Below are 23,698 nucleotides of genomic sequence, written 5' to 3'. Positions count from 1 at the left end.
ATACAGACTAACATGGCTGTTACTCTGAAACCTGCCAAAGAGAGAGAAACTTTAAGGCCAGAAAGGACACACTGACCTTCTGCACATTGCAGACTATAGAACCTTGCCCACCCACGCCTATAATAGACCCATATTTCAGAAGAACTAGATCCCCTCAATTCTTTAGTGTTAAAAGGCAGACCTCTCACTACGAAGTATGGACTGAGAGATCTCATTATACATGACTGTTTTAATAAGGAAACAAATCAGCAAAATGCTGGCAAAGTAATCTTATTTCAAATCATGTACTTTCAACCCTATTAATTTGTGAGTGATACATTTAAGTGAAGAGTACTTACGTTGTTATGCTAACATTAGAGGATGGAATCACTAACACACGATTTGGTGCAATAAGGACAGATGTATCACATGTCACAACTCGAAGTCCAAGCAGGAACTTCCCTGGGGTTGCCCCACCAGCTCCCCAAATGCAGATTATCTGCAAGAGAAATAAACAAATTTATTTCTGCAACCCATCACTACTGGTTGCCCAAAATGTATATAATTTTAGTAAGCCTGATCTATAAATAAGAGCAATCCAAATGGCACCGAAGTCTTAATCTTACTACACTGAATATTTAATTTACATTTATTCTCATGTAGTAAGTTTACATTTAGAGTTTTAAAATAAAAGGTTTAAAGTTAGTTTAGCTAGGGTAAGAATTACATGTGTGTTTAGTAAATTGTGTAAAGAGCTAAGCAAATGTAACTAATCCTTGAAAAATAATTGGTTCAAATGCTAAAAAAGAATGTAACATCGAACAAGACAAGTTTTAGGAGAAGGCTATTCTTGAAATATGGCTAAGAGAACACTAACAAAAACTTGGTTCTAACAGACAAAAGGGTTGTGATGAATTTATAGTAACCTCCAATATTCTCTTAAAATATGGCAACGTGTAAAGAGATAAACCAGTTGCAGCTAGCTTTGACACAGAGACATTCAAAGAAAAAGGCCCACACTGCCCTAACCCTATCTGGTCTTAGCCAAGGTCGATGGAAAGCTAAGAAAAGAGCAGCCCCAGACTGCCCAAAATTGGTTTTTAGCTGAAGTAAGTAATTGGCAATGGCATCACTTGTTTGTTATACTGTATAAAAAAACCCCATGTTTGCTAAGGGTAGTTGTCATTCCTATCTGATCATGCTGATGCCAGTCAGGATGAGAGGTGTGTCCCTAGGATGGGCCTTTTCAGAGTGTACTAATCAACTTATGTTTGCTACTGTATAGATGTATTGATTGCTTATTGTTATTTAGATTTTTAGAGCAATTGTATAATTTGGCCTTTGGATTTAATAAAGGAATTTATGGTTAAATGAACTTCTAGTAGTATCCTATATTAGTAATTCCAACAACTTCAGTTGGTATATTAGTGTTAAACTTCTTAACCAATTAACTAATCAGTTTTCAAATATTTCTGATAGTCATGGAACAACATTTGACCTGAACATCCAGCTGATAAGTTAGGATTTAATATTCATGACTAGTTACCTCATAGAAGCAGACTAACAACCTGTAGATAAGGGCCACTACCATCATTTTCTGCAAGTCTTCCATGGATGTGTCTTCATCTATTTCTTCTACTATATAGTGCATAGCAAACTTGGAAATGTCCCTGTACAAAAGAAGACTTCACTTTAACAAGTGAGCCATTTCACAAACCTAATGCATTTGACCTTCATTATGGTATTCCCATACCTGCAGCCACCACTTCGGTTACCCCTTTGGAACCTAGGCCTGGTCTACACTGAAAGGTTATATAGGCATAGCTATGTCTATCAGAGATGTGAAAAAACCACTCCCTTGATAGATGTAGCTATACCAGTATAATTCCTAGTGCAGATGTAGCTTATTGACTCAGCCTCAGCCCAATTCTACAGTACAAGTTATGTTACGTGGGCATACAGCCACAATTATTAAATTGTTCGTGTGCGCACATTTGGCTCCTTGTGTCAGCAGTGCACATCCTTACCAGGAGTGCTTGGCGTATGGACTATATTGTCAGTGTGGGACATTGTGGGGCAGCTCCTGGAGGCCAGTAACAGTCAACATAAGCAATGCAGTATCTAGAGTGACACTGCATTGACCTAATTACACATACCGTGACAATGCCACTCGGGGAAAGCGGCACAGAGAAGCACATTGGCAGCAGCCAAATTTAAGTGAAGACTCTTCCACAGCTAGGTCACAAGGCTGCATACGACCTGTCTAGGACAGACCAGGCCACAGGCTTTTAGGCCAGAAGGGACCATCACGATCATCTAGTCTGACCTCCTGCACATTGCAGGCCACAGAACCTCACCCACCCATTCCTGTACTAGACCCATAACCTCTGGCTGAGTTCCTGAAGTCCTCAAATCATGATTTAAAAACTTCAAGTTACAGACAATCCACCATTTACTCTTGTTTAAACCTGCAAGTGACCAATGCCCTATGCTGCAGAGGAAGATGAAAAACCCACAGGGTCTCTGGCAATTTTGACCCAAGAGAAAATTTCTTCCCAACCCCAAATATGGTGGTCAACTGGACCCAACATTCAGACACCTGGATAAGAATTCACTGTAGTAACTCAGAGCCCTCCACGTCCAGTGTCTCATCACCAGCCATTGGGGATATTTGCTACTAGCAGTCGCAGCTTGGCTACATGCCATTGTAAACAGTCTCATCATACCATCCCCTCCATAAACGTATCAAGCTCAGTCTTCAAGCTAGTTAAATTTTATGCCTTCATTGCTCCTCTTGGGAAGCTGTTCTGGACGTTCACTCCTCTGATGGTTAGAAATCTTTGTCTAAGTTCAAGCCTACAATTGTTGATGGCCAGTTTATATCCATTTGTTCTTGTGTCAACATTGGCACCTAACTTAAATAACTCATCTCCCTCCCTGGTATTTATCCCTCTGATGTATTTATAGAGAGCAATCCTATCTCCCCTCAGGTTAGGTTAGGTTTGGTTTGGCTAAACAAGCCAAGCTCTGAGTCTCCCTTGCATAAGGTAGGTTTTCCATTCCTCTGATCATCCTAGCAGCCCTTCTCTGCACCTGTTCCAGTTTGAATTCATCTTTCTTAAATCTGGGACACCAGACCTGCACACAGTATTCCAGATGAGGTCTCACCAGTGCCTTGTACAATGGTTCTAATACTTCCCTATCTCTATTGTAAATCTCATTTGATGCATCCTAGAACTGCATTAGCCTATTTCACAGCTGCTTACATTGGCAGTTCATAGTCATCCTGTGATCAACCAGTACACTTAGGTCTTTCCCCTCCTCTGTCACTTCCAACTGATAAGTCCCCCCGCTTGTAGCAAAAATTCTTTTGTTTGTCCCTAACTGTGTGATCTTGCACTATTAAATTTCATCCCATTTCTATTACTCCAGTTTTCAAGGTCATCCAGACCTTCTTGTATGATATTCCCAATATGGAGGAGGACCGTAATAGCCCTCATCTTTTTGTCATTCACAAATTTTATTAGCACACTCCCACTTTTTGTGCCACGGTCATTAATACAAATGTTAAATAAAAGTGATTCCAAGACCCATCCATGAGGAAATTCACTAATAACCTCCCTCCAGTCTGACAGTTCTCCATTCAGTATGGCCCATTGTAGTCTTCCCTTTAACCAGTTCCTTATCCATCTTTCAATTCTCATTAATTCCTATCTTCTCCAATTTAATAATTTCCCATCTGGAAATATATCAAATGCCTTACTGAAACTAGGTAGATCTACTGTATTTCCTCTCTCTAAAAAGATCAGTTATCTTTTCAAAGAAAGAGATCAGGTTAGTCTGGCATGATCTACCTTTTGTAAAACCATGTTGCATTTTATCTCAATTACCTTTTAACCTCTATGTCCTTTAACTACTCTCTCTTTCAAAAGCTGTTCCAAAACCTGCATACAATTGAGGTCAAACTAACAGGCCTGTAGTCTCCTGGATCATTTTTTATTCTTCCTTAAAAATAGGTACTACAGTAACTCCCCACTTAACGTTGTAGTTATGTTGCTGAAAAATGCCACTTTAAGCAAAAACGATTTAAAGCTAATCCAATTTCCCCATAAGAATTAATGTAAATAAGGGGAGGTTAGATTCCAGGGAAATTTTTTTCTCCGGACAAAAGACACACACAGATCACAAGTTTTAAACAAAATTTAATACTATACACAGCAATGATGATTGTGAAGCTTGGTTGAGGTGGTGAAATCAGAGGGTGGAATATTTCCCAGGGAATGCCTTGCTGCTAAATGATGAACTAGCACTCAGCTGAGCCCTCAAGGGTTAATACATTGTTTTTAATGTAGCCTCACACTCTACAAGGCAGCATGAATGGAGGGCGGAGACACAACAGACCCATGGCAGTGGCTGCACACATTCCCTGCGGAAACTGAACATGATGCTGAACCCACGCTATCCCACTGGAGCGTACCACTCCCTCCACTTTCCAAAGTGCTGGGAGGGGGTGTGTAATGTGGTGCGTGCAAGTGTGAGAGTGCGAGCGTGAAAGAGAGTGGGCAAGCACGAGAGAGAGACAGACACGCGCACTGCCCCTTTAAGTACACTGACCCCCACTTTAAGGAGATCAGCAAGCTCTCTCCATCCTGAGCCTTGTCATGTCCCGCTCCTGCTCTGTGGAGATGGGGTACAGGAGCAGGTGGAGGGGGACACCCTGACATCAGCACTCCTCTTCCCCCAGACCCCTGCACAGCAAGCAGGAGGGTCCTGGAAGCAGCTCCAAGGCAGAGGGCAGGAGCAGCACATGGCAGTGGGGGGACTGATAGCTGAACTGCCCAGCAATTGACAGCCTGATGGGCGGATGCCACACAGGGAACTTAGGGGAGCTGATGGGGGGGCTGCTGGCCCACCCTGGTTCCAACCCCCCACCAGCTAGCTCCAACTGGCTGCTCTTCCTGCAAACAATGGACAAAGCAGGCGGCTGCCAATCATCGTCCTAAGGGAGCATTGCACAACTTTAAACAAGCATGTTCTGTAATAGATCAGTGACGTAACAATGAAACAATGTTAACTAGAACGATGTTAAATGAGGAGTTACTGTACCATATAATTAAGCAGTACAACTCCTAATATGGACACAGTTACAGCGATGTAAAGGTGCTTTATACTGATATAGCTATTCCCATTCAGGAAGGAGAATAAGCTATGCCAGTATAGGGCACATTTATACTGGTTTAACCACTTAAAAGAAGCCACACCCCTAAATGAAATAGTTACACATGCCTAAATATCAAACTTGCATACTTCAGTTACATGTATCCAAAAAAGGAGTTGTGTTGTTGTAAAGCCTAATAATTTAAGTTATAAGGCATTATAAAAAAAATCTCTCCCCCAAAGGCTGCTTAAATTAGGTCATCAAGAGTAGGTGGTTCAAACAACACTGATCCCATCTTCCCATGCAGACTGAGTAGAGTAGAAAAAAGTTTTTCCATGATTAGGATAGCAGTAGTCCCTATAGCTTCTAATCAAGATCAAACCCCATTGTGCTACATGCTGTGCAAATATGTAGCTACAAAGCCCCTTCCCTGAACAGTTTACTCGGAGAAAAATTATGAAGAGATTCAAAGAGGCAAGGAGAAGGGGACAAGAGTAAGAAACTGGATCATGTAGTTACATAGATTAGTTATGTTGCAGTCTCATGATTCCAATTATTCTATCTCAAATTAACTCACTCTTCCCATAACTGCTACACATACTTAAAGGAAAGCCAACCAATGATGGCTGTATCACAGCAGAAATGAGTCTGGAGAGAGTAGTAGTCTTATCCGTTAATTCAGCATTCCAAGCATAAGGGCATGCATAGAAAGAATGAAGATGTTTGCAAAAGCAGACAAATAAGCCTTAAAAATTTGCATCATTTGTGCAGTAGATAGGGGAACAAACTGAGTTAGAAAGGGCCTTGAAGCTGAAAAAAAGCAGTCATCTGTAGCAGATTCCCTCCATTCCTTCTTTTGTATACTTAACCAAGGAACAGAACGATTTTGACCTCTTAAACAGGCCACTTCTGGGCTACTGCACCAGGTTCGTTATGCCTCCTTCATTATTCTAGATTACCTCTCAGTTTTATTAAAGTAGATCCTTCCTCTGTATACCCACTTGCAGGATCTGGTGCCCCAGGTGTTGAGGTGAGGAGCTGTCTTGACAAGCAATATCCTTTGAGGGGCACACAAGAGATTTTACAGGAAGGCAGCTTCATCACCCAACTCGATGTAAGGGAGGGGAGCCTCAACTACTTCAGTTCCTACTCTGCTGCCACAGACAGAAAATGGAACTTGCCTTCCTGTCCTAAGGCTAGAACTTCCCTTACGCTAGATTATTTTCATATAGGATAGTTTAGAGTACACAGACTGCCCTTGTCCCGGGGAACAATTGACTCTCCACTGGGACGAAGTTGAGCCCCCAGCCCTTCAAGATGTATACCTCCTGACTGATCGTACCTTATACATCCAATACCTTCTTTGCCCTGGTCTACACTAGGACTTTAGGTCGAATTTAGCAGCATTAAATCGATTTAAACCTGCACCCGTCCACACAATGAAGCCCTTTATTTCGACTTAAAGGGCTCTTAAAATAGATTTCCTTACTCCACCCCTGACAAGTGGATTAGCGCTTAAATCGACATTGCCGGCTCGAATTTGGGGTACTGTGGACACAATTCGATGGTATTGGCTTCCGGGAGCTATCCCAGAGTGCTCCATTATGACCGCTCTGGACAGCACTCTCAACTCAGATGCACTGGCCAGATAGACAGGAAAAGAACCGCGAACTTTTGAATCTCATTTCCTGTTTGGCCAGCGTGGCAAGCTGCAGGTGACCATGCAGAGCTCATCAGCACAGGTGACCATGATGGAGTCCCAGAATCACAAAAGAGCTCCAGCATGGACCGAAAGGGAGGTACGGGATCTGATCGCTGTATGGGGAGAGGAATCCGTGCTATCAGAACTCCGTTCCAGTTTTCGAAATGCCAAAACCTTTGTGAAAATCTCCCAGGGCATGAAGGACAGAGGCCATAACAGGGACCCGAAGCAGTGCCGCGTGAAACTGAAGGAGCTGAGGCAAGCCTACCAGAAAACCAGAGAGGCGAACAGCCGCTCTGGGTCAGAGCCCCAAACATGCCGCTTCTATGATGAGCTGCATGCCATTTTAGGGGGTTCAGCCACCACTACCCCAGCCGTGTTGTTTGACTCCTTCAATGGAGATGGAGGCAATACGGAAGTAGGTTTTGGGGACAAAGAAGATGATGAGGAGGAGGAGGTTGTAGATAGCTCACAGCAAGCAAGCGGAGAAACCGGTTTTCCCGACAGCCAGGAACTGTTTCTCACCCTAGACCTGGAGCCAGTACCCCCCGAACCCACCCAAGGCTGCCTCCTGGACCCAGCAGGCGGAGAAGGGACCTCTGGTGAGTGTACCTTTTAAAATGCTATACATGGTTTAAAAGCAAGCATGTGAAAGGATTAATTTGCCCTGGCATTTGCGGTTCTCCTAGATGTAGTCCTAAAGCCTTTGCAAAAGGTTTCTGGGGAGGGCAGCCTTATTTCGTCCTTCATGGTAGGACACTTTATCACTCCAGGCCAGTAACACGTACTCGGGAATCACTGTAGAACAAAGCATTGCAGTGTATGTTTGCTGGCATTCAACCAAAATCCGTTCTTTATCTCTCTGTGTTATCCTCAGGAGAGTGAGATATAATTCATGGTCACCTGGTTGAAATAGAGTGCTTTTCTTCAGGGGACACTCAGAGGAGCCCATTCCTGCTGGGCTGTTTGCCTGTGGCTAAACAAAAATGTTCCCCGCTGTTAGCCACAGGGAGGGGGGAAGGTTGAGGGGGTAGTCACGCGCTGGGAGGAGGCAAAATGCGACCTTGTAACGAAAGCACATGTGCTATGTATGTAATGTTAACAGCAAGGTTTACTCTGAAAGAGTGTAGCGACTGTTTTATAAAATGTGTCTTTTTAAATACCGCTGTCCCTTTTTTTTTCTCCACCAGCTGCATGTGTTTCAACGATCACAGGATCTTCTCCTTCCCAGAGGCTAGTGAAGCTTAGAAAGAAAAAAAAACGCACTCGCGATGAAATGTTCTCTGAGCTCATGCTGTCCTCCCACACTGAGAGAGCACAGACGAATGCGTGGAGGCAAATAATGTCAGAGTGCAGGAAAGCACAAAATGACCGGGAGGAGAGGTCGCGGGCTAAAGAGAGTAAGTGGCGGGCTGAAGAGAGGGCTGAAGCTCAAATGTGGCGGCAGCGTGATGAGAGGAGGCAGGATTCAATGCTGAGGCTGCTGCAGGACCAAACCAGGATGCTCCAGTGTATGGTTGAGCTGCCGCAAAGGCAGCTGGAGCACAGACTGCCACTGCTGCCCCTCTGTAATCAACCGCCCTCCTCCCCAAGTTTCATAGCCTCCACACCCAGACGCCCAAGAACGCGGTGGGGGGGCCTCCGGCCAACCAGCCACTCCACCACAGAGGATTGCCCAAAAAAAAAGGCTGTCATTCAATAAATTTTGAAGTTGTAAACTTTTAAAGTGCTGTGCTTAAAGTGCTGTGTGGCATTTTCCTTCCCTCCTCCACCACCCCTCCTGGGCTACCTTGGTAGTCATCTCCCTATTTGTGTGATGAATGAATAACGAATGCATGACTGTGAAGCAGCAATGACTTTATTGCCTCTGCAAGCAATGATTAAAGGGAGGAGGGGAGGGTGGTAAGCTTACAGGGAAGTAGAGTGAACCAAGGGGCGGGGGGTTTCATCAAGGAGAAACAAACAGAACTTTCACAGCGTAGCCTGGCCAGTCATGAAACTGGTTTTCAAAGCTTCTCTGATGCGTACCGCGCCCTCCTGTGCTCTTCTAACCGCCCTGGTGTCTGGCTGCGCGTAACCAGCAGCTAGGCGATTTGCCTCAACCTCCCACCCCGCCATAAACGTCTCCCCCTTACTCTCACAGATATTGTGGAGCGCACAGCAAGCAGTAATAACAGTGGGAATATTGGTTTCGCTGAGGTCTAAGCGAGTCAGTAAACTGCGCCAGCGCGCCTTTAAACGTCCAAATGCACATTCTACCACCATTCTGCATTTGCTCAGCCTGTAATTGAACAGCTCCTGACTACTGTCCAGGCTGCCTGTGTACGGCTTCATGAGCCATGGCATAAGGGGTAGGCTGGGTCCCCAAGGATACATATAGGCATTTCAACATCCCCAACAGTTATTTTCTGGTCTGGGAATAAAGTCCCTTCCTGCAGCTTTTCAAACAGACCAGAGTTCCTGAAGATGCGAGCATCATGCACCTTTCCCGGCCATCCCACGTTGATGTTGGTGAAACGTCCCTTGTGATCCACCAGAGCTTGCAGCACTATCGAAAAGTACCCCTTGCGGTTTATGTACTCGGCGGCTTGGTGCTCCGGTGCCAAGATAGGGATATGGGTTCCATCTATAGCCCCACCACAATTAGGGAATCCCATTGCAGCAGCGCCATCCACTATGACCTGCACATTTCCCAGGGTCACTACCCTTGATATCAGCAGATCTTTGATTGCGTGAGCTACTTGCATCACAGCAGCCCCCACAGTAGATTTGCCCACTCCAAATTGATTCCCAACTGACCGGTAGCTGTCTGGCGTTGCAAGCTTCCACAGGGCTATCGCCACTCCCTTCTCAACTGTGAGGGCTGCTCTCATCTTGGTATTCATGCGCCTCAGGGCAGGGGAAAGCAAGTCACAAAGTTCCATGAAAGTGCCCCTACGCATGCGAAAGTTTCGCAGCCACTGGGAATCGTCCCAGACCTGCAACACTATGCGGTCCCACCAGTCTGTGCTTGTTTCCCGAGCCCAGAATCGGCGTTCCACAGCATGAACCTGCCCCATTAGCACCATGATGCATGCATTGTCAGGGCCCATGCTTTCAGAGAAATCTGTGTCCATGTCCTGATCACTCACGTGACCGCGCTGACGTCGCCTCCTTGCCCGGTATCGCGTTGCCATGTTCTGGTGCTGCATATACTGCTGGATAATGCGTGCGGTGGTTAATGTGCTCCTAATTGCCAAAGTGAGCTGAGCGGCCTCCATGCTTGCCTTGGTATGGCGTCCGCACAGAAAAAAGGCGCGGAACGATTGTCTGCCGTTGCTCTGACGGAGGGAGGGGCGACTGACGACATGGCTTACAGGGTTGGCTTCAGGGAGCTAAAAATCAACAAAGGGGGTGCCTGTACATCAAGGAGTATTTCAGGCAGGACTGCACGGAGGATTCCAATAAGAAATGGTGCACCTAAGTTATCGTTGTTATTGGAACAAGGAGGTTAGCCTGGTCTCTGATTGATACATGGCTAGATTTACCTCGCTGCACCTTCTCTGTGAGTGACTGCAGTGTGATCTAGACAGGGGAGGAGACAAATGAGTACAAATCTGGTCTATTTCTTGTTCTGACCCACTCCATCTATCTTTTACATCTTTGGCTGGCAGCAGACGGTGCAGAAGGACTGCATGCCATCCACATCTCATGGCTGCTCGGCATAAGATGGTACAGTACGACTGCTAGCCGTCTTCATCTCTTGCCTGCCTGGCATAAGATGGTACAATACGACTGCTAGCAATCCTCATCTCTTGCCTGCCTGGCAGAAGATGGTACAGTACGACTGCTAGCAGTCCGTATCGCCTGCCCGCTCACCATAAGACGGTTCAATAGGACTGCAGGACTAAAGAGAATGACCTGGTCAAGTCACTCCAAATTTAGTCCCTGCGCCCATGTCTGCCCAGGCGCTCCCAGCCGACGTGGCCAGGAGCACCTTGGACACGACGAGAACGACTACCAATCGTATTGCACCGTCTGCTGCCAGAAGGCAATGGGTTGCTGCTACTGTGCAGCAAAGCCGTACCGCGTCTGCCAGCACCCAGGAGACATAGGGTGACGGTTACCTGAGCTGGCTCCATGCTTGCCGTGGTATGGCGTCTGCACAGGTAACTCATGAAAAAAGGCGCGAAATGATTGTCTGCCCTTGCTTTCACGGAGGGAGGGAGGGAACGGGGGCCTGACGACACGTACCCAGAACCACCCGCGACAATGTTTTAGCCCCATCAGAGTGCTCCATTGTGACTGCTCTGGACAGCACTCTCAGATGCCCGATTGTTTGCCATTTCTCTGACGCTGGGAGGGGCGCTTACAGGGTTGGCTTCAGGGAGCTAAAATCAACAAAGGGGGTGGCTTTACATCAAGGAGTATTTCAGGCAGGACTTCACGGAGGGTTCCAGTAAGAAATGGTGCACCTAAGTTATTGTCCTTATTGGAACAAGAAGGTTAGCCTGGCCTCTGATTGATACATGGCTAGATTTACCTCGCTGCACCTTCTCTGTAAGTGACTGCAGTGTGATCTAGTAGAATGAGTCCCCTAGACAGGGGAGGGGGGGAAGCAAATGAGTACAAAACAAATCTGGTCTATTTCTTGTTTTGATCCACTCCATCTATCTTTTACATCTTTGGCTGGCAGCAGACGGTGCAGAAGGACTGCATGCCATCCACATCTCATGGCTGCTCGGCAGAAGATGGTACAGTACGACTGCTAGCAGTCCGTATCGCCTGCCCGCTCACCATAAGACGGTTCAATAGGACTGACTGCAGGACTAAAGAGAATGACCTGCTCAAGTCACTCCAAATTTAGTCCCTGCGCCCATGTCTGCCCAGGCGCTCCTGATCGACCTCACAGAGGCAACCAGGAGCACCTCGGACATGACGATGACGGCTACCAGTCGTACTGTACCGTCTGCTGCCACAAGGCAAGGGGTTGCTGCTACTGTGTAGCAATGCCGTACCACGTCTGCCAGCACCCAGGAGACATAGGGTGACGGTTACCTGAGTGGGCTCCATGCTTGCCGTGGTATGGCGTCTGCACAGGTAACTCAGGAAAAAAGGCGCGAAATGATTGTCTGCCCTTGCTTTCATGGGGGGAGGGAGGGAACGGGGGCCTGACGATATGTACCCAGAACCACCCGCGACAATGTTTTAGCTCCATTAGGCATTGGGATCTCAACCCAGAATTCCAATGGGCAGCGGAGACTGCGGGAACTGTGGGATAGCTACCCACAGTGCAATGCTCCGGAAGTCGACGCTTGCCTCGGTACTGTGGAAGCGCTCCGCCAAGTTAATGCACTTAATGCACTTAGAGCATTTTCTGTGGGGACACACACACTCGAATATATAAAACCGATTTCTAAAAAACTGACTTCTATAAATTCGACCTAATTTCGTAGTGTAGACATACCCTTTGTCTTGCACAGCTTGCCACACCTTCACTCCCTTGCACCCCCACTAGAAGGGGGAAGACACTTGAGGCTCAAGGCTCATCTGGTTTTTCCATGCCTACAGCCTGATATTCAGACAGGGCCATTGAGGGAACCGAGACTAGCCTCTGTGCCAAGATCCTCTTACACAGGACCCAAACAGATATTGCCATTCTGGCCTTAATGTCGCTGTCTCTCACAGGTCCAAAACTGGAATGTCTTCAGCCTTATACCAGGAGCAAATCCCTTATCCAGCATTGTTAGTAGCAGCTAAATCAGAAGTGGCACGGAAGACCAAACCATCACTGTCTACTGAGACTCTAAAAGTCTTGGCAATGATGCAGGAAAAACCCATCTGAGCACCTACTCCTCATTTGGCACCAACTTTGGACCCATCTTCCAGTGCCAGTACCTTTGTAGTGATACTGCAAGTTCATGTAGATGCTCATCAGGGAAAAGAAAGCAGACCTTTCCACACAAGGGGAAGAGTCATCCCTTTCCTCCTTTTTATTATGAACCAGGACTTGGAGATCTTGATGGATGATCAATAGCTGAACATGAGGTCCAGGTGAGATGCAGTGGCCAAAAAGGTTAATGCAATCCTTGGACGTATAGCCAAAGGAATCTCTAGTAGGATTAGGGAGACTGTATTATCTCTATTTGACACTGGTACAACACCCACTGGAATACTATTTTCAGTTCTGATACCCACAATTCAGAATAAACTGGAGAGGGTCAGAGAAGAGCCATGAGAATTATTAAATGATTGGAAAACATGCCTTATAGTGAAAGGCTCAAGGAGCTGAATCTTTTAGCTTAACCAAGAGAAGGTTAACAGGTGACTTGATCAGTCTATAACTACCTACATGAGAAACAAATTCAATAGAGGGCTCTTCAATCTAGCAAAGGTATAACAAGATCTGATAGCTGAAGCTAGACAATTCAGACTAGAAGGCACAAGGGACAAGTTTTTAAACAGCAAAGGTAACCATCATTGGAACTTACCAAGGGCCAAAGTGGATTCTCCATCACTGACAATTTTTAAAATCAAGATTTGTTGTTTTTTCCAGTTCAAACATGAATTATTTCAGGTCGTGCTAGATGATCCCAGTGGTCTCTTCTGACTTTATAATCTATGAATGTTCTCATGCAACATGTTCTCAAGTAGCATTTAAAATTACAGTTTATACAAGGACAAAGAGAACAGTCAAGGTTGACAGGTTCCATATCTGACTTATCTTACCTCCTACCCATACTAAAGAATTGCAAACAAGTGTTTCATTTAGTAAATGCTACTTAGCCTTTTTCTTTAAAATAAATAAAAATTCCACACCAAAGACCGTGGAATTTGTGTAGAACAACTGATGCAGGAAAAAACCTTCAAATATATCAGCCTTCAAAGTTTTTCTAAACACGGCATAAGAGATTTTTGAAAAATCCTAATAGTCTCTTTTAAAAGTACAAGCTAGTTTAAAGTGTTTTCCCAACTGCTCACATTCAGAAATTTCATTTTTAAACAAACTGTGAGTGCCAACTATTAAGCTTATTTAACAAAAAAAGTTAACATTTGAAAGCATTTCTAGGCATCTACAGTAACTTTTTATAATATGCACACCTGTATAATGCATCACTTTAATAAAGATCTATTTTTAAAAGACAAAATAAGTTTGAAAGGAGCCTCTTATCAATTAAGGTTCCATCAAGTGCTTCTCCTCTGTGTAACCCTAGCTACTCCAAAATACACAATATATATATAATATTCAATCACAAGAGTGAAAAGCTTTATATAATAATGCCTTAAATGGTTTAACTTACTTTATTCCACTGAGATGCATAATACTTAAGACAATGGTTGCCTTTATAAAGAAAAGAATAAAGAAATCCACCATCTCTGCTATAAACCTGTGTGCCAAGGATGGGATAATGTATTCCCGACCTGTAACAAAAATAGTTAATTACCTAAAATTTTACTGTGCTAAAGCAATTTATAACTTAAACGTGAATGTACATTAGTTAGCACTATGCAGAATAAGAGGCAATATTAAAATGGTATTCCACATTGTCCCACTGCAGGGAACATTTAAAAATCCTTATTCTGACCCATGGAAGCTCATATCCTTTTTATTCAATTACCTCCTTAAAATGTACTTTGATACAATGGGAATTGGATGACAAGTTAACTAAGCATGTACCTAAACCAAGTAACATATCTTTGCTGTTGCTTTTCCTAATCCGATCCCCTCCCTGCTCTGTCTGAGTCACATATTACACCCTTGAACAGCTTACTTTTTGTAGTGTATCATTTTTGCCTTCTATTATGATATTTAGAAGGAACTTGATAGAGAATGTTTTCCTGAAGTTCAATTTTTTATCTGGTATTAAAACTGCCTCCTTCCCACCACTCACTCATTCCACTTTAGAGAAAGACTTCAGAAAGAACTGAGCACCAGCCCTGTGAAAATCAAGGAGGGTCCTTTTAGATATCTCAAGACAGGTGTCCTAAATGCCTAGCCACTCTTGGCCCCCCAATTTTTTTTTTTTTTTTTTTTTAAAAAAAAGACACAATTAAAGACCAAAAAGTTGTCTATTTTTTTAAACTTCAGGAGAACTAGACAAGCATTCCTATGCAGACATAGCAGGTTACGCTACCATGAGAGAACAGGAAAATGAAAGTGGCTACTCTGGTTTAACAGGCTACTCTGGTTTAACTGGCCCTGGTGAAAGAAATGCAATCATTTTTAAAATGGTCTTAATAATCTCAGGTGGTGGTAGTAATAATACAAGCAAGCTTTTTCTTTTTTAAACCAAAAGGAAAAGTGCCATATAAAAGAATTGTGGCTAGGCTGATTCTCCACATTGTATTTCCTCAGCAGCACTTACAGGAGCGCCTGTATGAATGCATCCGATGAAGTGAGCTGTAGCTCATGAAAGCTTATGCTCAAATAAATTTGTTAGTCCCTAAGGTGCCACAAGTACTCCTTTTCTTTTTTGTATGAAACTAATATTCTAACAATTACAATTTAAATATACTCATGCACCTGACTTAATATAACCTTGTTAAAATTCACAAAGTATATTTTGGAAGGGAGAAGGAACCCTTTACTATTCCACTTCTTCCCCGCACAATAACCTCTCCTACCAAAAAAGGTATCTTCACAAGGCATCCACAGAAGCTGCACAAATGGCACTCTGAAAACTAGCCTCAACAAATTGCTTGAGAGCAGCACAAAGCTCTCCGCCTCTGTGTTCTTGTTTTTAAAAGGCAAATACAGTTAGAAGAGCCATTAGGTAAGAGGGGCACCGTCTTAATATTTGTTTCTGTGCATCTTCCTTTTATATCTGCTTACCTCGCTGACAAATTCAGTCTCATTAATGCTAAAAAATAGCAAAACAGATTCAATTCCCATTCTTGCATTGTCACAACTGTTGAATAAATCCTAATTGTACAATCTTTAACCAAAGATGAGGCAAGAATGTGAAGAACACAGCTGGACTTCCTCACACCAGGTTGAGCATGCAGTGCCAGAAGGTAGAAATCAAGTCAACTTTCTAATATGAGAATGTTTAATATGAAAGTTAGTGATATGGAACCTCTGATTTTATTCTCCCGACTACAGCCACACTAATATATCAATTAATATATATTAATATATATTATATTAATATATAACATATTATATTAATTAATATTAATATATTAGCAACAACTGGTTAAGATGGAAGGTAAGCGTTAAGGCGGATTTAAATATGACAGACTTGTTAAAGTATCTTAGAATTCCAAAATCTATTAACATGGATGGTGCTACTAATATAATACTGCACATGCTATTATTTGAGGATAACTGTCTATGCTGAATTAAGAAGAATTATTTTATTGCTTCCATGAAATTTTGACTGTGGTCACAACCACTGTTCCCTCTAAACTGTGCACGCACACACAGATCCTAAACCCCGCGCACACGGCGAAACACCACGAGCACAAAAATTTGCACAAAAGCACAACAATTTGCACAGAAGAAATTTTTTGCGCACACGGCCTGTCAAAAATTAGAGGGAACATTGGTCACAACTATCCTTGGTATTCAAAATCACTTTCAGATGCCAGTGAAACACAAAATACCAACTATCCATTATTCCACACATTATCCTCTGGCATAGTACATTACTGTACTGATTTCTGAAGAGAATAAAATTGTTGATTCAATAATAAAATGATTTTATTTAGTACTTGAATCACCACCATTTCTTTCATTAGGCAGCTAAAGGGGGTGTCATACACTCAAGTTCAGAGGCATTAAACAATCCCAACAACACTGGTGCTTCTATAAAGCTCTTTGAGGATTTTGAGAAGCATTACAACCTTAGCACCTAAACCTCACCAGTCATAGTTCCCCTACAGTAAAATGAAGAAACTGAAGCACAGAGATTAAGTTTGCCTACACACCACAAACCAGTGGCAGGGCCTGGTATGAAATACAGAAGCTCCCACTCCCAGGCCAACCACAACGCTATGCTTCGAAAATATAAAATGCTAAATATTAGACCCGAAGAAGGGCTCTGTGTAACTGGGCTCTGTCCCTAACAGAAGTCAGCCCAGTCAAGGATATCGCCTCACCCACCTAATTCATAACAGCAAAGCCCCATCACAGACAAGCCCGGTCCGAAGTCCGCCCAGGAGTGGGAGAGGCGGCACGGGGGAAGACAGGCACCCGCAGGACGCCCCGGCCAGTCAGCTCAGAGACCCAGCCGGGGCCACCTGCCTGAGTCGGACACGAGTTAGGAGACTCCTTCCCCAGCTGCCCCCGAGCCTGCCCCTCGGCCGGGGTCTCTCGCCAGCCACGGCCCGCCCCCCCACCCCGCCAGTCTCACCTGCCGGCCGCCCGCTCCCCCTCGGGGCGCTGCTGGCGGCGGGGCCGGGCCGGGGCACCGCGGCCAGGCGGGCGGCTCCCGGCCAGGCGGGCGGCGCGCGGGGTCCCGGCGCGGCGGGGGCGGCGAGGAGGTAGCAGGGGCCGTAGTAGGCGGGCGGCGGCGGCGGCGGGGGGCAGCCGGCGGCGGGCGGGCCCGGGCTGCCGTAGGGGGCGGCGGCGGCGGCGGCCAGCAGCGCGGGGAGGCTGCTCTGCCAGCTCCAGTAGCCGCAGTACGAGTCCCAGAGCCACTGGTGCACGCGCCGCGCGTACTCCCCCGCGCTCAGCGCCTTGGCCTCGGAGCCCTCGGCCCCCGCCGGCTCGGGCTCGCCCGGGGCTGCCGCGACCTCCGCCATAACCCGTCCCCTCCTCCGCCTTCCCTGTGACGCACACCCGCTCCCTGACCCCCGCTCCCCGACTGCGCAGGCGCGGGGACCCGCTCCAGCCCATCCAGCCGCCAAGGGGGGGGGGGCGGCATGAGACAAGCTGAAGAGCTCTTCGCCCCCCCGCCGCCGAGGTGAGATGGTATGGCCCAGGGTTGAGCGGCTAAGGCGGGAGCTGCTGGCGCTGTGGGGGCGGAGCTCGGGACCGCAGAGTCCCGGGAATGGAATTGCAAGGGGGCGGGGCCTGCCTTTGCGCTGCAGGGACCCCCATTTCCATCCGCCCAGGTTCAGTGCAACGGGGCCGCCCCTAAATCAGGTGACCCGGCTGGGAGGACGGTCCCTAATTCTGAGTAGCAGGGGGTAGCCGTGGTCGTCTGTACCCACAAAAACAACAAGGAGTCCGGGGCACCTCCAAGACTAACAGCTTTATTTGGGCATAACCCACGAAAGTTTATGCCCAAATAAATCTGGTAGTTTTTTAAGGTGCCCCCGGACTCCTAGTTGTGAGCATTTCAGTGTCACCAGGGGTAGGTGGGTCTAGGGAAATCACCCCCAAAAACGTTTCAGAGTAACAGAGCCCCCAGGAGACTGCCCTGCCCACCTGGTGGCAAAGAAGAGAAAGATTTCCCGCAACTCCTAGCCCCCTAACGCCCCCTGCCACTGCTGCTGTCAGAGGTGGGTCGGATCTGCTTGGGAGTGGGTTTTGTCACCTGTGTCCTTTTGTCATTGCTGACCCTTTGTGCTCCCGAGGCAGGTGCAGGTGGCTACGTCAGCTTTCTCTCTCCTTTTTCCAGTTTGGCCTCATTGCTTTTTGAGGAGGAGTCCTTAATAGTGTCTGCTCATTTGAGAAAAATATCCTTCTTGTGCTTCCACCTAGTGAGTACATAAGAACGGCCATAGTGGGTCAGATCAATGGTCTGTCTAGCCCAGTATCCTGTCTTCTGACAGTGGCCAGTGCCAGGTGCTTTAGAGGCAATGAACAGAAAAGGGCAATTGTCAGGGTTCCCTCCCCACTCTGAACTCTGAGGTACAGATGTGGGGACCCGCATAAAAGACCCCCTAAGCTTATTTCTACCACCTCACATTAAAACTTCCTCAAGGCACAAATCCTTTCCTTGTCCTTGGACAGTATTGCTGCCACCACCAAGTGATTTAGATATAAATCCAGGGAAAAGGGCCACTTGGAGTCCCTGTTTCCCCAAAATATTCCCCCAAGTCTCTTCACCCCCTTTCCTGAGGAGGCTTGAGAATAATATACTAACCAATTGGTTACAAAGTGAGCACAGACCAAACCCCTGGGTTTTTAGGACACTGAAAATCAATCAGGTTCTTAAAAGAAGAATGTTATTTAAAAGAAAAAAGTAAAAGAATCACACCTATAAAATGAGGATGGAAGGTAACTTTAGGAGTAAATAAAAAGATTTAAAACACAGAGGATTCTCCTCTGACTCTGCTTTCCAGTTACAAAACAGGAATGAAATTACCTTTTAGCATAGGGAAAATTCACAAGCTAAAACAAAAGATAATCTAACACATTTCCTTGCCTTTACTTACAATTTTTGTAATCTTAAATGCTTATTTCAGGTAGGTTTTTAGGAGATGTTTTTTCCTGCCTAGTCCCTCTCTCGTCCAGAGAGAGAACAAACAAAGAGAGCACAAACAAAACCTCCTCCCAAGATTTGAAAGTATCTTCTTTTCTTCTTGGTCCTTTTGGTCAGATGCCAACCAGGTTATTTGAGCTTCTTAACCCCTTACAGGTAAAGGAGGGATTTTATGCTACCCTGAGCTGTATGTTTATGACAGCAATAATCCAGTGATTGATCCTGTCCACTCCCAGCTTCTGGCAGTCAGAGGCTAGGGACGCCCAGAGCATGGGGTTCTGTTCCTGATCATCTTGGCTAATAGCCATTGATGGACCTATCCTCCATGAGTAAAAAGTGTGTCTCTGCTCCCCACTAGGTTTAGACTGCTTGTGCCTCCTGCTTTCTGCCTCTAGATTATGGTCACTGATTCTGTACTTGGTGACAGTTCATGTGAGTCTTAACACATTTCACTCAGTGGCGTAGTCTGTTTGTCTGATGGGTCTATGTAGGGATCAGTACTCCAGCAGCTAAAGGTGCAGGGAAATGACCCCAGGAATTTCCACAGTAAATCATTTAAGATAACAAAATAATGCCACTAATGCTGATGAGAGCCCAGAGAGCAGCAAATGTGATGGTGAGAGCATTGCTGAAAGATTTCTCAACAGAAATCTGTGTAGTTGAGTACTGATTTCTTTATTAAATGTCTTAGTATTAAGAGTTTTTGAGAGAGACAACTTTGTAGTCTAAGCTGCTTTAATATCTTCTCAAATGACCTCCTGGTCCCGGGGCTGCCTGCATGGCAAACCACAGAGACCATGTGCACAAAGATTTTTTTTTTTAATGTGAGAATATTAACCTCCAGCTGAAACACGTGTAGGCAAACCCTTCATTCCCAAAGGCCTTCAGCTGTATTCCTTAATTAACAAGTTTCTTTAGTCAATGCATGAGACATTTGGGCTCTGCATGTTTGTAGCTCTGTTGATAAGCAACATGTCTTGGTTTCATTGTTCCTATAATTTAAGTTATTTTCATCCCAATGCTGTCCTCCATCACACCCAGGCAATTCTACTGAAGTCAGTGGTGTTACATGGGGTGTAAAAGATAGAGTGGAGCTTTTGTACAAACCCCATTACCATGCTGAAATTCCATTCTGAATTCAGAACTGAGTTTAAGCTGGTGTAACAGATGTGCTAAGGGGGCAGGGCATAAGTTACCACTTAAGCTTCCCATAAACTTTCCTCTGAATTTGGTCGACATTACTGATGAATCAGTCTTACCAACAGTTACCTTGTCATGCCAATAAATCTACTGACATGATTAAAATGTGCTCTCACCCTACCCTACATTTCTGAGCAGATGTAGCTGGATAAATTTAATTTTCTTTGTTGTTCTTGCCCATCTGTGCTTTCAGCTTGTTTGTGGCCTCTGGCTACTTTCAAATCACTTTCTATTCTGAAAACAGAATTAGGTTTGCAGTTGCATTTTCTAAACTGAAATTAACTAGAGGACACAGAATTAGCTAGAGGCATCAAGGCTCAGGAGGATGGGAGGTAGTTAAAAGTTGCCATTTTTCTATGTATCCTAGTTGTTTCTAAGGCACTTGTCACCATGGTATCTAATGACAGGTTTCAGAGTAGCAGCCGTGTTAGTCTGTATTCGCAAAAAGAAAAGGAGGACTTGTGACACCTTAGAGACTAACCAATTTATTTGAGCATAAGCTTTTGTGAGCTACAGCTCACTTCATCAGCTGTAGCTCACAAAAGCTTATGCTCAGATAAATAGGTTAGTCTCTAAGGTGCCACAAGTACTCCTTTTCTTTTCATGGTATCTAAGTCAGACAGTATCTTTTTGCCTTGAGACCTCGGCCTCTCATCTTTTCTGTCTCCCTCTTCTCTCTTTGCAAAACTTGGAAGTGTAAGAAACTAAATTGGGAGCCTTACAGCAGCTTCCAACTCAGCTGTCTAAAATTAACTTTACATTTTTAAACTACTTTGCTGGTTTCCAGATGCTGCTGAGCACCACAGCCACTCTTCAGTAGGAAGTGATGGCTTTCCTCTGAAGATCCACCTTCAACAGGGCTGGCGGCAGTACATCTTCCCCTTGCTGCCAAGCTATGGTGCTCAGCAACATTGGAGAAATAACTGTCTATATTAGAAAGACAAAACAAACCTCACAGGGATTAAACCATATTGATTTTGAAGCCAATCTAGTTACTTTGTTGCAAGCCCCTAATACAGATGGATTGAAAGACATTTAAATCATGCTTAAACTGATTTAACTGAGTGGGACAGACGTTAGCTAAATCAGTTTAAGCACATCTGTAGTAGGAAGATCCACACTAGTGCATGTTTTCTAATATAGACCAGACCAAAATTAGAGATCAGATTAAGCAGATGAATTGAGACCTTCTTATACTGCAAAGTTTGGCATAAGTGGGGAAAGATACGAGAAGAGGGTAGTGCATAAAGTGGACTGAAAAAAGTGTTTGGGTGGATCTATCATTTTCTACAGAACTGAAAGCGGTATCGCATCGGCCTGTCTCTGCAGCTCATCAATTCTGTCCCTCCAACACTTCACATCAGGTCTCCTCCCACCTTGCCTCATCTCTGGTCCTGCAGCTCTTGGGGTTCTTTGCCCCCCCCCCCGACTCAGGGGCTGCACTGGGGTCCCCTCTCCCCTTTCCAAGCTGCGGGGGGCAGCTCCAGGGTCTCCACCCCCACACACTTTCCATTCCAAACCATTTGGGGGTGGGGTGGGGGTCCATTAACCATCCTATGGTTCACAGGAGGAAAGGAGGGAGTGGAGCTACCCTGAGTTTTTTGTGCTCCCTCCAGTGAGAAGGGCTTTGGCTCTTGAGAAGAAGGGGGGAGAGCACAGCTTGTTTCCTGCAGCAGCTCTGATTGACTGGTCCCAGGAGATGGGCAAGAGAGGAAAGCAGGGTATTTTTTGCCCCAGGTAGGGCTGAAATGTCACCTCTGCTTGAGTTTTAGAAATTTTATTTCTGGGCCTCTAACCCAGTGCACTTTAATCACTGAGAGAGGGAAAGGAGAAAAGATAAGAAAGGAGGTAAAGAAGGGTGAGCAAATGAGAACTGCACAATGTGATTCATGTAAGATAACATTTTGGAAGAAAGACCGTGGGATCAGAAACTCTTACAATAGAGAGTTGCTCTGCTGCTGAATGACTATGGCAAGCCCAGGGATTTTTTAAGAGATCCTGAAAAACAGATTTATTTTAAAATGTTTATTAATCCTTAAGTGGACATCTATTCTGTAAAGGGACTGTAAAATTGGTATCATGGGGCTCCTTGTTCATTACCTTTCACTGATTTTTATATTAACTGTACTTTTTAAAAATTTTGCTTTAAATAGGTTTTCTAACTTCCAGCCCTGCAAATTCAACTAGCCTCCAGAAGTCCAACTTAGTTCTTTCTTTCCTGGGCATTACCACTGGCATAAAGAGTTCTGAAGGCCAAATTAGACCTCCAGTTACATCTGTGAAATCTTCCAGGCTTCAGGTATGCCCTCAGTGACACCTTTGCAATCCCATTGCCCTCAGGGGTTTTACATAGGTGTAATTGGCTGGAATTTAGGAGGGGACGGCCTTTAACAGCTTATTATTTTCTTCTCTAGAGCTGAGACCTAGAGGAAAGCTCTCAGTTTCTCAGGGCAGCAGTAGCTAAGGAATGGAAGTCCCTTGGCCCATGCCTCTTCCCGCAGCCCCCATTGGCCTGGAGTGGCGAACCGCGGCCAATGGGAGCCACGATCAGCCGAACCTGTGGAAGCGGCAGGTAAACAAACCAGCCTGGCCCACCAGGGGCTTTCCCTGAACAAGCTGCGTCCTACGTTTGGGAAACACTGCTCTACACCTTTTCCTCTCACCCCTCTAAGTAACCAGAGGGCATTAGAGGCTGGACTGATAGTCACAGAGTCTTTCTACCACCATGTGGATCTTCCAGTCATCCCCACCCTCTGGAGGTGCAAGGGATATAGAGAGAAATCGTGGCTCCACTGAAGTCAATGGCATCAGCATTTCACTTACGTAGGCTATTTAGCTCTTAGGCTGGAGATCTCCATTGACTACATGATATGGGCTGATGTTTGGGAGTAGAATTTGGGGTTTCAGGTGTAGGTATTTCTGGGATATGTGTATAATACAATGGCACTAAATCAAATACTGGATGCAAGTTCTACAGGGCATGGACTGTGACTTGTACAAAGCCGAGCACTCTGACCACACTTAACAATTAATAATAACATGAATGTTTTGGTTGAACACACTGGAAAGATTTCTGTATTTCAAATTATTTCCTCTGTCACCTTCTTCAATGACCCTGCTCACTAGATTTCAGTGTTTTAAGCCAACTAGGTATTTCCTGTTGCGTGTGTTTTTAAAATGATTATTATAGAAGGACAGCTAAAAATAGATGAGCTGACTTATTCACTGACACCTAGACCTGGATGTTCTTTCCCTCCCCGACACTTTCTAAACAAATAAAAAAAAATACCCTCTCGATTTACTCAA

At 45.1% G+C, this 23,698-nt stretch overlaps 1 protein-coding gene and 1 long non-coding RNA gene across 2 annotated transcripts in view; one reads left to right on the top strand and one right to left on the bottom strand.

The window, feature by feature from the left end:
* The window catches only part of FAM8A1 (family with sequence similarity 8 member A1), a 26,077-nt gene extending 8,453 nt beyond the window's left edge, over positions 1–17,624 (bottom strand). Inside the window, exons 1-4 of the mRNA XM_073332000.1 lie at positions 17,174–17,624; positions 14,120–14,240; positions 1,526–1,649; positions 339–478 (exon numbers count right to left, since the gene is read on the bottom strand). Of these exons, the coding sequence (XP_073188101.1) occupies positions 339–478; positions 1,526–1,649; positions 14,120–14,240; positions 17,174–17,564 (776 nt within the window). The 5' untranslated portion in view covers positions 17,565–17,624. The remainder of the gene's footprint in view (positions 1–338; positions 479–1,525; positions 1,650–14,119; positions 14,241–17,173) is intronic.
* LOC140906985 (uncharacterized) lies at positions 17,381–23,698 on the top strand. Its single transcript, XR_012157330.1, has 3 exons — positions 17,381–17,725; positions 22,546–22,691; positions 22,807–23,698. It is a non-coding gene; the product is annotated as an uncharacterized lncRNA (long non-coding RNA).

This window comes from Lepidochelys kempii, chromosome 2, assembly GCF_965140265.1.
Source record: "Lepidochelys kempii isolate rLepKem1 chromosome 2, rLepKem1.hap2, whole genome shotgun sequence".
Taxonomy (NCBI): Eukaryota; Metazoa; Chordata; order Testudines; family Cheloniidae; genus Lepidochelys; species Lepidochelys kempii.
The sequence above is the reverse complement of the archived record's forward strand: the minus strand, read 5'-3'. Positions and strand labels throughout refer to the sequence as shown.